At 53.2% G+C, this 15,714-nt stretch overlaps 1 protein-coding gene across 1 annotated transcript in view; it reads right to left on the bottom strand.

The window, feature by feature from the left end:
• The window catches only part of RAPGEF1 (Rap guanine nucleotide exchange factor 1), a 136,353-nt gene that overhangs the window by 17,014 nt on the left and 103,625 nt on the right, over nucleotides 1-15,714 (bottom strand). Inside the window, 3 exon segments of the mRNA XM_035723818.1 lie at nucleotides 648-733; nucleotides 2,546-2,638; nucleotides 3,536-3,808. Coding sequence (XP_035579711.1) covers nucleotides 648-733; nucleotides 2,546-2,638; nucleotides 3,536-3,808 — 452 coding nt within the window.

Genomic DNA, 15,714 nt, shown 5'->3' with positions numbered 1-15,714 from the left:
TCATGATCTCAGGGTCGTGAGATCAAGCTCTGCATCGGGCTCTGTTCTAGATGGGGAATCTGCTTGAGATTCTCTCTCTCTCCCCCTCTTGCCCGCACCCCGACCCCCACATGCTCACACTCTCTAAAATAAATAAGCCGTTTTAAAAAATTAAAATATTTTAGGAGGCACACTGAAGTATTCAGGGGCTGTGTGTCATGTCTGTAACTTACTTTCAAATGGTTTAATAACACAATATACACACATCTAGTAACTCACAGTAAGTTTTTGGGGGGGTGGTCTTTGACACCCCCTTAGTGCGCCTGAACTTGGAAGAGGCCGAGGAAGGTTGGCCTGGGATTTAAGACTGTCATGGGTCATTTGTAGAGCAGATCGTATGTGAACACATAATCAGGAAGTAAGGCAGACTGCATGCCAGAATGAAGGCCTTTAAGGGTGGGATTATCAGTGACGTATCCGGTTGACTCACACATTTCTGTACTTGCCATGTTTTCTACCCTGAACACACAGAATGTCGCGAGTCAGAAGAAAGGAAAGGGTGTACACCTCAAGCTCCCGCAGGCCCGGAGTGCTGGCGGGCAAGGGGCCGCCCTCCCCAGCCGGGCCTGCAGCTTTCAAGGAACCTGCTCCACCTGGTCACTCCCTACCTGTCACTGTCTCTGCTCTCCTTCCCGGCCGTGCTGCTGGCTGACGAGGGATCTCTGGGATGTCCGTCTTTCATAGCTGGTGATTCCTGAAAAGAGAAGTCAGTACTGGGTTTGTGACAGGTGCCCCATGCTGGGAGGATCTGTTTCCCAGCATTCCCGCCTGCAAGTGGCTTCCGAGCGCAAGTTCCTACGGAGCAATCCGACATGTGAACAAGGTAACCGTGAATGTGGTTAATGACACAGGAAGTGCAAGGCCCTCTTCGGACTAGCATCTTGCCTTTATGGACAGTGAAGGTGTCCCTACTTAGGACCTCTGTCAGCTGCCAACCTAGATGAAGCCATCTCAAGCACCTCCTAGAAGAAAGGACTGTCACGGTTGCCACTACTCGGCCAGGCTCAGCCAAGCACTGTGCTAAGGGCTGCGTGTACCTCTTCTCACCTGGCCCTGACCAAGACCCTGTCTGTTCAGTGGCGTCACTGTGCCCACTCACACACAGAGACACAGGCTGGGAGCGATTAAAGGCCCTGCCCAAGACCACACAGCTAGAAGGCTACAGACTGCATTCAAACCCAGGGGTGTCTGCCTCCAAAACCTGTGTCTTTAACCACGGTGCCCTGCCGGCATGCAGCAAACCTTTGCTGACTTCCTAGTTAAACCAAGTCCTCAGGACTGCCATGTTCAACTGCCTCCCAGTATGGTTCCAAGGGGTCTAACTGCTCAAGTGCATGAGTGCAACCCCCTCTCCTCCAGCGGCCTGGCCCTGGTAATCTGGGCCCACCCCACTCAGTGACAACATGGCTATCTGGCATCCCTGGTCTGCCACCGAGGCCACAACAGAGAGCAGGGCGGCACGAATACACGGATTATCCTCAGGGACAGTGCTCTGAGGAAAAGTCAGCACTGAACGTGGTCATGGGTGGAGGGGGAGAGCCATGGAAGGCCAGCTAGGGATAGGCTCCATTGTGTGGAGGCTAAACTGGATGACGCAGGGGCACAGGTGACCAGAGCGGACAGGCGAGGAGCGAACATCGGAAGAGAAACAGCTTCCATGCACAGGGTCGAATCCCACCGGAGTGAAAACTCTAATGTTCTATGACTTGCTAATGCCTAAAGTGGGGCTTGCTTTTGTGTGGACAGCTAAGATCCTGTGGGGATGCCCTTGGTGTGGGGGGGGGCATCTTACAAGGAGTGACCATACTTTTAATGGTCTGGGCCCCGTGAGCTGATCACCAGGGTGGACTCGAGTCCTCATGGCACCTCCTCTCAAGGGACTCATTATTTTTTGAAGCTTTTGAACTTGTTCATGTTTTGCTGCAGCAAAACCCAGAAAGCTGACCGCTCAGCAGAACGGCCGTATCGAGCTGGGACAGAAGTCAACCAAAGGTGGCCACATCAGGTGTTTCTCTACGCTCTCAGGAGGGAGGTGCATTAACACAGCAGGGGCTCAATGCCAGACCCACCCGGCTTCTGAGGAAGCTGTTCCTGTGGGGGTGAAGAAGAGTGCCGGGGGGAGCATGAGGGGGCGAAGGCTCGGGAGGCTTGGTGGTGTAGGAGAAAAGACTCCCGCCCTCTGGGTAGGGGACAGAAGATGGACCTCAACACTAGAAGACAAGATAGAAAGAAATCCCGGAGAGCAACGAATGTGTGGCCAGGCCAACACCATGCTGCCTCTGCAGATTTCCAGAAGACCCCTGTGGCCTGAAGAGTGCCACACGCACTGAAAGCAGAGGGAGGACCTCCTCCAGGAGCCATGTCCTCTCCCCACGGAGCCATGCTGGCTCTCGGCAAGGCGGCAGGGCCCCAGCCTGCTAGTGACCGGGAGGCTCAGCCAGGCAGAAGCAGGGCCCAACCCTGCCAGGCCAGGCCACATGCACGAGGCAGCCCCGAGGTTACTTACTCCTCGAGAGTGAACCAGCTCCTCGCTGCCCTGGCCAGAGGAATACAGATTGACGTATTCACCCTCACCAGCCTCCTCACTGGTGTTTTCACTCTGGGGGAGACAGGATGAGAGGAAGTGCACATGTGACAGGCCCCCTAGGCAGCCGGCACGGCTCAGAGAGAGTGGCCTACCGGGCTGGCCCTGCCTGGGGCCCTCCTCCCGTGGGGAGGCAAAGGGGCAGCAGCGGGCCCTTGCTGCTCCTTGGGAAGCTTCCCCCCTGGCCAGAGAACGCTGCCGCTTTTGCCACCTCTTGCCTCTGTGTTACAGGGGATGCAACCTTCCTGCTGGATCTTCCCCAAAGAGGGGGAGGGCCATTCACACTGCCCCAGAGGAGGCGCACTCCTCCCTGCGCTGCCCCAGAGGGGGCTCCCAGTGCCATGGGAGCGGCAGGCCGTGGAAGGAGAGAGGCCACACCAGACAGGTCAACACGCGGCCGCGCCCTGCGCCCTGCAAGGTGGTGGCCCCGTGCCCCAATGAAGAACTCAGCGAGCGCAACGGCACAGGCAGCAGATCCTCCATCAGCACCACATACAGCACCAGAGGCCACTACCTCTGACCTCCGTCAGGGTCCTGTCTGCATCTGTCTTCCAAACGCGTCGGTGGCTTTCTCTAACAACACACAACCCAACGGAAAAGCGGGAGCATTTTCTGTCTCATGCGCATCAGGACTGTCTCTGACTGGTCACTAATCTGTTGGTGGAAAATCAGATTCCCCATCTGACAGGAACTTCGTACGGAAGGTTCCCACTTCTGTTCTGGAGACAGACAGGCTACTGCCGCACTTTGTGACCTTCCGGGGACCCGGACCTAGCCCCGCGGCTACTGGGCACGTGCCAGCAACGGGCCTGGCTGCCGGGGACGGGCGGTGATGGCGGGCTCGTGAGCGGCCATCCTGCTTTCTCAGAACGGGCAGCCCCACGTGGAGGGCGGTGTGTGCTGAGTTCTCACCGAAGGCGTCTGGGGCGAGTCAGTGAGAGAGATTTCGGAAGGAAGGCGGACAGTGTTCCCATGAAAGTTGCTCTCCTGAGAAGATGAGAGAGGCCCGTCCACGGTGCTGGGAGGCAGACTGGCCACGGCTGGCACCACTAAGTCAGAGCTCTGAGGCTGGTGGACGGGGGGGAAATGTGCAGAGGAAGAGGAGGTAGGCGGAAGGAAAGGCTGAGCAGAAGCTTGGCCGTGAGGCACGAAGTCCTGGGAGTAGGACCTAAACACAGACTTACACTACGGATCCGGGCGGAAGACACACAAAAACGGGAAGACGGGAAGAAGAAAACAGACAAGAGAAAAAGTCGTTAGATTAACTCAGCTGAGCTGCGGCAGGCTGTTCACAGCAATTCTGACGAGGACCACCGACCAGGCCAACCCAACCCCCGCACTCCTCTGGCCGAGGTCCCCCAACCTGGGCACATCCTCCCTTGAGAAGGGCCTGAGGACCGGCCAGCCCCTTCTTCGGCGTCTGAACAGTGGGACGCGGGCACCCGCAAAGAAGCGCCAGCCCTGCATGCTGTCCAGGTGGTCCAGCTCCGTGCTCCGCCAAACCCAACCCGTGCCCTGGTCCCTTCAGAACTTGTGGCTAAATTCAGCACGTGCACCCAGACACCTGGGTCCTATTTACTCATTTTGAATCTTCTGCATGAATCTCTGCGGTTTTATCCCTTGAAAGTCAAACACTACAGCCTTTTAAATGCCGTAATGCACCTGAAATGCTTTTGGAAGGGTTAGGCCTTAAAAATGGTTGGAAGGACTGTGCTATCAAAATGCTAAAAATTTCTGAGTTCACGCCCCTTCCCATACAATCTTTTCCTTTTTTTTTTTTTTTAAACAAATGAAGGGGTCTTGCAATGCTTCTGATACCACCCTACAGGGGCAAGGCTACACTCTCCCAGATTCTCATCAGGAGAGAGGTCTGGGGCGCCTGGGTGGCTCAGTTGGTTAAGCGACTGACTGCCTTCGGCTCAGGTCGTGATCCCGGAGTCCCGGGATCGAGTCCCGCATCGGGCTCCCTGTTCGGCGAGGAGCCTGCTTCTCCCTCTGACCCTCTCCCCTCTCATGTACTCTCTCTCTCTCATTCTCGCTCTCTCAAATAAATAAATCTTAAAAAAAAAAAAAAAAGAGAGAGAGGTCTGGAGCCAGGCTGAGGGGTGACAGTGAATGCCCGCAGCTTCTTAGTCAACGAGCACTGTCCAGGGCCTGGGCTCTGCTGCAGGAGGAGGGACAAAGGAGCTCTGGGACCAGGGGCCACCAGGCTCAGAACCTGACAAGGTCACCATGTCCCATAAAGGGCCTGACAACCTGATGCTGTCTCAGGGTAATGGGAGAGGGGCATGTGGAAGGGTCTGTATCCAAAGTCCTTGCCAGGCCCACTTTCCCACTATAGATGCCGGAATCTGACAAGAGCCAAGTTCAACGCAAATGTGCATATCACTCACTCAAACGTTCTCTGCATTTTGCCACTGGACTTCAGAACCCAGGACAAGGAAAAGGGGGGAAGAAGAAATAAAATTTCCAACAGGAGGTTAAAACCACTCACATCCTTAAGTGCTTTTACAAAGTTATACTTTGCCCTGGACTGAGAGTGGCCACAACTCAAGTGACAGGCACGCTCCCCCTCCGTCCCACCCGCTGCTGGCCTGGCCCTGGCTTCTTCCTGGCTGGGCTGATTAAAACTTCCTTTGGCTTGGATGGTTTACATCAAACTCAGGACACCTGCCCGTGGTGCCTACTCCCTCTCACACATTCTATTTCTCCATCTAACTCCCCAAATCAAGATCAACCCTGTATGTGGCCAAACGAGTCGGTGCGGAGTGCCATCCATGTTCTGAGTGACAGACACTGAAGGTTTAGCTTCTTGGTAAGAAGCTCCGTGCCCAACCTTCTTTCTGAATGAGCTGCATGAGGGGATCCCCAGCTCCGAGGCTCTCATACGGGGAGCTGAGGCACCGGAGTATCCACAGTGCCCTCACCAGCCAGGTGCCACATTTCACCAGCCTTTCCCAGCGACCACCCAGGCCTGGGGGACTCACCCTAGGCCTTGCTGGGGATGGCAGTGGGGTAAAGTGTTTGGCTTCTGGGACTCTCCCCCCCATAGTGAGGCTCTCACTGGCTGGGAAAGGCCACAGAGAAGACAGTGTGGGGGAACGCACTGGCCAGCGGATGGCAGGGCCCGGTCCTGGGAGGCCACCCCGAGGGAAGCCCACACCGCCGCTTCAGGCAGTGGCTTCGGTCTCATGCAGGAGCCGGGTTCTCAGATCTCTTGCCTGCGCATCTCCAAGGGTAGGTGCTGCCTTGAGATCTGACAGAGGCCTTTCCCTTGCGCATGAATTCAACTAGTTTAAGATCAATGCTGCTGAATGTTTGTATCTCTCAATTCATATGCTGAAATCCTAACTTGCATACATGGTGGCATCAGGACGTTATCAGGTTTGGGAGGCTCTTAAGACCTCTCATAAATGTGATTAGTGCCATATAAAAGAGGATCCAGAGAGATCCCTTGCCCTTCCACCATGTGAGAATACAATGAAAGTCTGTGACCAGAAGGGGCACCAGCCCTGTTGGCAGCCTGACCTTGGACCTCCCGCTCTAGAACCGTGCTGTGTATTACCACCCAGTCTGTGGAACTGCGTTCGAGCAGCCTGAACAGACTGAGGCATATGCCAGTTCTTTCAAGAGTCCTGACACTGCCCTCGTTGACCGCCCCCACCCAATGTAAGCTTACTCAGCACTCGAGCAGGCCCTGCAGTGACTGAGCACCTGACGTATCTACGTAAGCGGTTTCTGCACAATCACATGACGTTGTCAAGTCTGATAGGGCCTTCTGAACAAGCTCTGATCTGAGTCGGGTGGCCTACCCACACACACCGTGGGTGTGTCTTCTGGGAGACGGTACAAGGATGACTACTGAGGGCACAATCTCAAGTCACACAGACTGGGCTCTGGGCCATCTCTTTCTACCTGTGTGACCTTGGGTAAGTAACTGAAGTTCCTGAGCCTCGGTTTCTTTCTTTATTTATTTAAGTCACCTCTACACTCAACGTGGGCCTCGAACTCATGGCCCTGAGATCAAGAGCTGCACGCTCCTCCAACTGAGCCAGCCGGGCACCCTGGTTTCTTCATCTTTAAAACGGGGATGGAAACATGTAATAATGTATGTTAATTACACTTGAATAAAAAAACAAATAAAAATAAGTGAAACGGGTATGAAAACACCAGCACTCCTCTCGGAAGGTCTGTGTGGATTTACTGAGCTGGCGCTCTGCAGTCCTGAGCACGGTGGTGGCACGTGATGCACACTCTCAGCTCTCCTCCCTCACCTGCCAAAGCACCAGTCCGGAAGCCACTGCAAACCACAGAGCTGAGGGGCTTAACGGGGTCTACTACCTATTTCCCCAATGAAGGACTACGTATGCGTTGCCTCTAATGTTATAACTGAAGCGCCCAGAATACCGCCTGACTCGCAGCAGTGTCTCGGCTCCGAGCGGGGAAGGTAACCGACAAGCTTCCCCCGCCACATTGGGAGACTGGGGACGGGCGGAGAGGCTCTGGATGCCCCCAAGGACGTGTGCTGCAGGGGAGAGGCAGCCACCAAAGAGAAGGCAAGGCGGCCGGCCCCCATCTCCAGGACAAAGCCTCCCCAGCCGGCCTGCCATCCCTCAGCAGCCCCAGCCTGTGAGCAGCTCTGGTATTCCAGCTATGCAGTCCTGCTGGCACAAAAGCCAAGCTTGAAAAATACCTTCAAGGCGGTGGGGAGATGCAAGGCACGGCTCTCTAAGCACACAAAGCACCCTCAGTGCCCCTCCTGCAACTCGGGAGGGGAGGGCCGCATTGGGGCTCATCATCACACCACTGTCCACAAGGCCAGTCTCTGCAGAAGTACTTCTAGCCTGTAAGACCACATTCTTCATCGCGGCAGGGAGAAAGGCAGGCGGGCCGCCGAGGAGAAACACCACTTCATCACTGCCTGGAGTTTACTCTAGGACCTGGCTGGTGCCTGGCTGTGCTTCTGACAGAGAGCTGTTGTGCTCTCTGTAGCAGGAATTTTTATTTATAGCCAGAGTAAGCCTGTTTGGGCTGAGGATTTTATACCACGAGGGGGGCTGCCTGGCTGGAGACTGCAGATTTCTGCAGAAAATCTGGGAGTGCCAGAGCAAGTTCCTGGGAAAGAGAGCAGTTAGGAGGGGCTGCCTGGTCCCCAATGTCAGCCTCGATCACACCATCAGTCAAAGTGCCAGCAAGGACCATCTGGGAAGGACGATGCCTGCTGGTCAGATGAGATGCTAAGGGTTTGCACAGATCATCTCATTTCATCTACACAAAGGGCTGCTACGATCCTTATCACAAAGATGAAGAAGCAGGCTGAAAGTGCAGGCCACACACCTCAAAACACACAGCTTGGCTCCTAAGAGAGGTGCGGGGGATGTCCCGCTCACCGAACATTCTGGGCATGTGACAGGCCCCAAACGTATAATCCTACAGCTCTGTGGGGTACACATACTATCTGGCTGGGAGAGCTCCCTGGCTCGGTGTTTTGTGATGACCAGCAAGCAACAGGCAGGGAGCTGAGGCTTGACACACAAGCAGGGGATGCAGAGACAACATCTGCCCTCACGAGAGATGCAGGAACTGGCAATCTGCTCTTTTGAAAACAGACATGTGAACGAACCGCTGTGAGTCTTCTGGGTGGAAAAATGATGGCTGATAACCCAATATGTCCATGTGTGCACACGCTAGAGAAAGCAAAGCCCCCCGAAGCTGGCCAGGCGTCAGTTTTCAAGGATACGTTGTCTCCACTCTAGTCTTGGCACGAAAGATGACTAGGGATGAGCCCTGTGCTGGCAAGAAAGCAGGAATAGAGATCTTTAAATGCAAAATTCTGATTCCTCACTGTAACAGACATTCCATTTAATTCCTGTGACTGTCGGGACGAACGGTGGTGCCTGAGGGGGCAGAGAGTGCCAGCAGCCGTGGGCCAGAGCCACAGGCCAGTGACCCTGCCGGCTCTGCAGTCGCAGTGACTGGAGCTCCGAGCTTTGAGGAACTTTCAACCCTCCCGATTACGGGGCGATGCCATCATTTGAGTGAATGGACTTACTGTCATAAAGTGTCTGGGAAGCACAGAAGTTGCCAGAGATTGGTCATTACTGCATAGTCTTGGCTCAAGCAAGGCTTATGACTTCAGTGTTTCTGGATGCTGCTTACCAACACAGAGAAGCTATTGGACGGCTAGTTTTCAGGCTTACATTCGTCTCCATCATTTGTGAAGAAAACACACCCAAGGGCAACTGCTGCTTTAGTGTGGTTTGGGCTTCCTTCCCGTACAGAGAAGCACTCGGAACCACAGCTCAGCACTGGTCCTGGGCTCACACTTCCCTTAAACCAGAGACTGCGAGTGTCAATACAACACGGGGCTAAGTGATTTCTCTTGGAAGGAAGTCAAGCTTTCAGCCACTGCACAACACCCTCCACCATCTCTGGGGGGTCGGTCTCCTGGAGAGAAGCAGGCCTGGTTTGGCTCTTAAGAGAAGGAAAGTCACCAGGAAGGACCCTTGATAACATTCGTCGTCACTCTGTGTGGCACACTGGGAGGAAGCCTGCTCGATGTGTCTCCTCTCTCCTTCCTGGTCCCAGTCAACTACTCTTTACCAAAGCCTTCCTTCCGGGGCCCCCTTAGGCCCAGAAGCAACTTCCTTCTTTGATGCCTTTGTGTTGATTTATAACAACTATGCTTTACATAATGTCAAAGGGTAAGTTTCCAAAGCCAAGCAGCAGCTTCTGAGGCCCAAGCCACCAGCACCTGCCCCGGGGACCTCTCTCTGCTCCTGGCAAGGAGAGCCACTTTTGTTGGCCCTGTTGTAGGAGTGATGGGACAGTGCTCATCAAAGAAAGGCAACATCAGCATCACCCTGGATCCAAAAAGTACCTTCTCTCTTTTTGAATAAACTTCTTAGTGGAATCTATTTTTAAAAACCATTTGAACTGGGGCGCCTGGGTGGCTCAGTCGTTAAGCGTCTGCCTTCAGCTCAGGTCATGAACCCAGGGTCCTGGGATCGAGTCCCGCATCGGGCTCCCTGCTCCGCGGGAAGCCTGCTTCTCCCTCTCCCACTCCCCCTGCTTGTGTTCCCTCTCTCGCTGTCTCCCCCGTCAGATAAATAAAATCTTAAAAAACAAAAACATCTGAACATTCTAATTAACAAAGGATGTAAAAAAAACAAACAAAAAACCCAAAAATGTTTTGCTTGGGAGAATTTTAGGTAGTAAGATGGGTGAAAGTGGAAATGTACTGCATTTCTTCTCGTGTAACATATTTTTGCAACCCGAATCACAAGATCCTCCTTGAAAACAACAGATTCTGGGCTAATGGTTTCATGGCTAATAATATTCTTGCAAAAACCTCCAACACATTTTAGGATGCTCTGTATATTCACTAAATATCGACCTTAAGAGCAGCGACTCTTTATAGAAAGATTTAGTACAGATTAAAAAATGATTTGAATTCGGTTCTAGAAATCTGACTGAACTATTTTTACTCAGTTTGGATTTAAACAGCATGCCAGGGACTCTAATTTATACTTATTCTTAGAACTCTATTTAGAGCTGTGGCTACACTCTGTAATGTGTCAGAACATGAAGGACAAAAACCCTCTTCTGGATGTCCAGCCTACATGTGGGCTTTTCTTTTTATGTAGCTTTGCCAGGCCTCCATTATTTACTGGCAATTATGCCGTTCATAAATGTCAAATGGACACTGTTCTTCACAGGGCAGATCTGGATTCTTAACCTTAGCTCTAACTAAGACTGAATAAATGAAACTTTCAGCTTCTCTATTCCGGTTTTCCCATCTCTAGAGTGGAGTAAACACTCCGTCACAGAGCAGTGACAAGCAGCCTGAAATGTGAAGGTACAGGTGAGTCTGTGTGTGTGGATGGCACCCTTAGGGTTCATGTCACCACAGGACCTTCACAGGGACCAAGGGGGTCCTTTTGGTGCCAGACCAGCCGGACTGTCACGGATGGAGTCAGAAGCATGTCTGCCAAGGGGCTACAGCTATTTCCTGGGTCTGAAGTTGGTCCAAGAGCAATGACCATCCAAAATGCCATGAGCACCAGCAAAAAGCAGCAAGAAGTCTTCAAAATGAGGGGCAGAAATGGCTGAGTCACAGTGGCTACTTCGGCAAGTGTCCAAGGCCAAGGGCCTCCAAGCTCTGGGGACAGCCAGCAGCCAGGGCCGTATGGGTTAGCAGAGAAGGAAAATGAGAAAGAAATTGGGTTTTCGGCCACAGTCTGGAACCAGTATGTCTGATGCAAGGAAGTGGATGAGTCAGCAGCATGTTGTTGTAATGAAATGTGGGGAAGTAGGGAAAGATGGATGTGGTGACGGGTAGAGGAAGAGAGCTAGATGCCTCCTTGGTCCCTGCTAACTGCTTTTGGGTGAGTTAAGATCCTTCCAGTCAGTTCGGCATCAGAGCACCTGCCACTTGCTGGCTCGGCCCTGACCTACATACTGAGGCCGCAAGCACATCATAAGCCTCGTCCTTACCCTTAAGAGGATTTATGACCTTGAGAAAAAAGAACTTGAGCATTACAAAAGAAAGAAACACTTTCTCAGTGTGGAAATAAATATTATAATGCCTCCCTTCTTATTAAACACCGGTTGTGTGCCTTACACTATGCTATATGCTTTATGTCAGGACAATTCCAGGCTCTCATCACTGGACAGGAAATGGAGGTCTACTGATTTGGGGACAGCATGCTCAGGTCCACAAAGCAAGTTAAGGAAAAACATGGTGCGGAAGGGGATGGAAGACATCAGGAAGGGTGGAACAGAAAACAGAAGAAGTACGTGTGGGAGAGCTGAGGAGTTGCTACCAGGAGAAAGTGGGGGGTATGGAGGGCCCCGGCATGGAGACAGATGAGCAGAAGTAGCTGGTGAGGCCACAGAAGGCTCCGTAGTGCTGAGGGGACACGGGAATCTGACTAGTGCTGAGAAGGGGACGTGGTGGCAGGAAGGCCAGCAGGGAGGCCACAGAGGCGGCACTGGGGCAGGGGAGTGATGACAAGGTTGGAGAAGAGGACCAGCTCAGGGCGTATGCTAGGAGTGCAGCAGGGCTTGGTGAGTGGGCGTGTATGTCACATGTAAACGTGGTGTGTGTGTGTGTGTGTGTGTGGCGGAGGTGGGGGGAGACAATACCTCATTTCCTTGCCCAGGCAACTCAGCGGATAGTGGAAACATGCACAGAAATAACAAGGATGCAGGGCGCCTGGCGGGCTCAGGTTGTGATCTCAGGGTTGTGGGATCAAGCCCCACATAGGGCTCTCCACTGGGAGGGGGTCTGCTTGAGATTCTCTCTCTCCCTCTCCCCCCTGCTTGCATGTGTGCTCTCTATATAAATAAATAAATCGAAGAAGAAAGAAGGAGGAAGAAGAAAGAAGAAAAAGAAGGGGCGCCTGAGTGGCTCAGTTGGTTAAGCGACTGCCTTCGGCTCAGGTCATGATCCTGGAGTCCCGGGATCGAGTCCCGCATCGGGCTCCCTGCTCAGCGCGGAGTCTGCTTCTCCCTCTGACCCTCCCCACTCTCATGCTCTTTCTCTCTTTCTCTCTCTTTCAAATAAAAATAAATAAAATCTTAAAAAAAGAAAAGAAAAAGAAGAAATAACAAGGATGGGAGCAGAAGGGTTTGGCTGTTCCTGTCATCCATTAGTTGTGTGGGGTCTAATTCCCTATCCCAGGAAGTCCAGAGTCTAGCGAGATGCCTGCACTTGTGGCTGTAGACTATACTCTGTGGTAAGGCCCCCAAGAATGGGGTAGAGTATGAGAGTCTACAAGTTGCAGGACCTGAAACACCCACCAGCTCCCGAGCCTCGCATGCAGCACAGCCCTCACTCTCCCTGAGCCAACAGTGCCGGGCCACTCCGAAGGAAACCCCTGGCATGTCTGGCAGGCCAGCAGAACAAAGCACCCCCAGGAGAGATGGAGCTTGGAGAAATACTCCCCCTCCCTGGGCTGCAAGTGCTGTCCGTGGACACTCCCCCGCTCTCACCTCTCAGAGTGAGTGAGCTCTAAGCAGGGCAGGAAGCCATAAAGATAAGGTGACCTCAGGAAGAAGCAAGGGACAGAGGCGAGGGAGGCAGGGGCTTATTTTTTTCCAGCAGAAGACACACAGTGTGTTGTGCCAAGCAAGCCGAGCCCATGGACTCTGCTGGTCTCCGGGCGATTCTCTTCTCTTCGCCCCGCTCCACCATCTCTCCTTTACTCTTTCCCTTCCCGTGCGGCCGTTAGACCCGTCTTTCAGCCCACAGTCTCCGTGGCAGCTGCTGGGTACTGCTCAGGGCAGAAAAGGCGAGGGACAGATGCGGCAGTGGGCCTTCAGGAGCTGCCATGTGTCTCAGGGAGTGGGCCCTCGCTGCTGCACCGCTGGGGGACGGCACGGCGGAGAGACAGAGCAGGCCCTCCAGTGAGAGCATGTGTGCTGATGTCCAAAGACCCGAGCTCCACACTCAATCACCATCTGCCCAGAATGGGACACTGGTGGCTCTAGGGAGCCTCGCCCTGCCCTTTGTAACTGACGTGCTCAAGATGATACAGACTTGACTTCCTGACTCCGAAGTTTTTTTTTTTTTTTTTTTTTTTAAACAAATGACAGTTCCTATGGATACTCCTCAAGTTCTTCACAAAACCTGGGTCTTCTGGCAGTTTTACTTACTCAGAATCTTCTGGAAGCCAAAATGGTAAAGAAGTATTTCCACAGATTCCCAGCACCTGAACAGACCTCTTGGTGACAGTAAAAACCTGCACCTTGCAGTCAGCAAAGAAAGGATGTACCAGAAGACAGTGTGGGGGTGCGGGAAGGTGACTTCTCCGACATCAACATTTCCATTCCTGAAGAGCACTGGCAACCCTAATGGTTACTGATTTTTTTAATTAAAAAAAAAAAAAGATTTTATTTATTTGAGAGAAAGAGAGAGAGAGAGAGAGAGGTGGGGAGGGGCAGAGCGGCAGAGGAAGAAACAGACTCCTTGCTGAGCAGGGAGCCCGAAGCGGGGCTCGATCCCAGGACCCTGGGATCATGACCTGAGCTGAAGGCAGACGCTTCACTGACTGAGCCAGCCAGGCGCCCCATGAGAGGTTTTCACTACCTTGGTCAAGAGTAAAGTGAACGTAGACCCCATCCAACTTTTAAGATTCTTTTTTAGATTCACAAGACCAGGGTTCAGAACCAGAGCCAATGCAAACCAGAGAAGGGCCAGGAAAAGGAGACAGCACATGGGAATTCAGTGCGGAGGGTAAGGGCTGATGCCGGAGCGACCGGAGCTGGAGTGGAGGCGGAAGGCAGCCAACGTGGTGGGGCTGCCGTGAGAACATGGCAGGCAGCCCCACGGTTACCAGTAACCAAGAGACGGTGTGGGGACAGGACCCCAGCGTTCTGTCAGAGAGCCATCTGTAGGAAGGCACATCACTGAAACACCTCCCAGCGCCCCCATGGGGCAGGCACATTGCCAAGGCCCAGTGGGATCAGACCAGGAACAGGGGCCCAGCCTCCCTGGGCCTTGCAGTGGCTGCCCAAGGCTCTCTACATCTTTCCTGCCTCTCACTCAGTCCTAGTTTCCCTAAACACCTTCCTCTACTGAACCCGGCATAACGGCCCAGAGGCCACACATCAGGGCTGGATGCCTGTCTGCACAGATGCTCCAGTTTCCTAGGATGCAGCACGAGCTGGGCTGGACAGCAAGTCTGTGGACTGCAAGCAAACACTTCTGTGGGATGAGAGAGCTGAGCAGATGCGGTGGAAGATGCCGAGGGGGCAGGGGGGTGCGGGGGGGCACCCCCTGGCCTGACCCCCAAGGGCCATGCTCAGGAGGGAGCAGCTGGGGAAGCAGTCGGTTTCAGTTAAGGTGTGCTGACCCTGAGGACACATGGAAGGGCTGACTACGGGCACCACCCTTCAGCTGGCTCCCCCATAACCTTGATCGCTGAGCACTTACACTGGAGGCCACCTTCCAGAATGCACACTAGGCTTTCTAGCCCCCATCCTCCAGGTAGATCCTTTTGTGTGGAACATCTTGGACTCGTTCTCCTTGACCTTTACTCCTGATCTCCCTGAAATCCTAACTGTTCTTCAGGCCACAGTTCAAATGCCACCTGCCCCCATGGAGCTCTGCCTGACCTTGTCCCAGCTCCACAGCCCAGGGGGTTCCCGCTGACGGCCTGTGATTCTCCTGGCCTTACTCACACCTTGCCTCAGGACCCTTCCTGCTGCGTGACCTGCACACTCCCTGTGCTTGCTGTATTATACTCAACCCGGAACACCGAGGAGACTGAACAAGATGCTTTTTCAGCCCCTACTTCAATTAAGCTTGGTCAAAGCAGCTTTCCTGCTCTAACTCAAGAGGTTTTCTTTTTTAGAAAGAGAACGTGTGCGACTGCGTGCATGGGTGGGGGGAGGGGCAGAGGAGAGAGAGATTCTTAAGCAGGCCCCACGCTCAGCACAGAGCCCGATGCGAGGCTTAAGCTCACGACCCTGAGATCATGACCTAAGCTGAAATCAAGAGTTGGACACTTAACTGACTGAGCCACCAGATGCCCCAAGAGGTTTTTAACGGTTAGACTCTTCCCCGTCAGAAGTAACAGGTCGCTGAGAGGGTGAGGTGTCTTCACACTTGACCAATGCTGTATTCCTAAGGGGCACCCCTGCAGAATTCCATGTTGGAAGGATGACACAGGCCCAGGAACGACAGAATGATGAGATTCAGGAATAAAGGGCCGCTCTGAGAGCAACCCACAGCCCTTTATCTGGGGCTCATGTCAGAATGCAAGCAGAGAACACAGGAAGAATATGTTGGCATTGCACTAAACCACTTCTCTGGGGTTTCAGCACATCAGATGTCAAATGTTCCAAACATTCAGGCCATTACTAACATCTCTGGAGGCTGGGGGACTTTCCTTTTAAGAAATAAAGCCCCTTTAGTAGCTCACTCCCTTGGACTCTGTACCTTGGCGTTGGTACAGAGAATGTGGTCTTTCCAATGCAAGGTGCCCTGAGACTCCCCTGTGTCCCAAGGGATAAAAACCATGATACACTCATGCCCAAACTTCATTGAAATGCCCTCAAACTTTCATCAACTCTGTAGCAAACAG

The sequence above is a fragment of the Zalophus californianus genome, chromosome 13 (assembly GCF_009762305.2).
Source record: "Zalophus californianus isolate mZalCal1 chromosome 13, mZalCal1.pri.v2, whole genome shotgun sequence".
Classification (NCBI taxonomy): Eukaryota; Metazoa; Chordata; class Mammalia; order Carnivora; family Otariidae; genus Zalophus; species Zalophus californianus.
The sequence above is the reverse complement of the archived record's forward strand: the minus strand, read 5'-3'. Positions and strand labels throughout refer to the sequence as shown.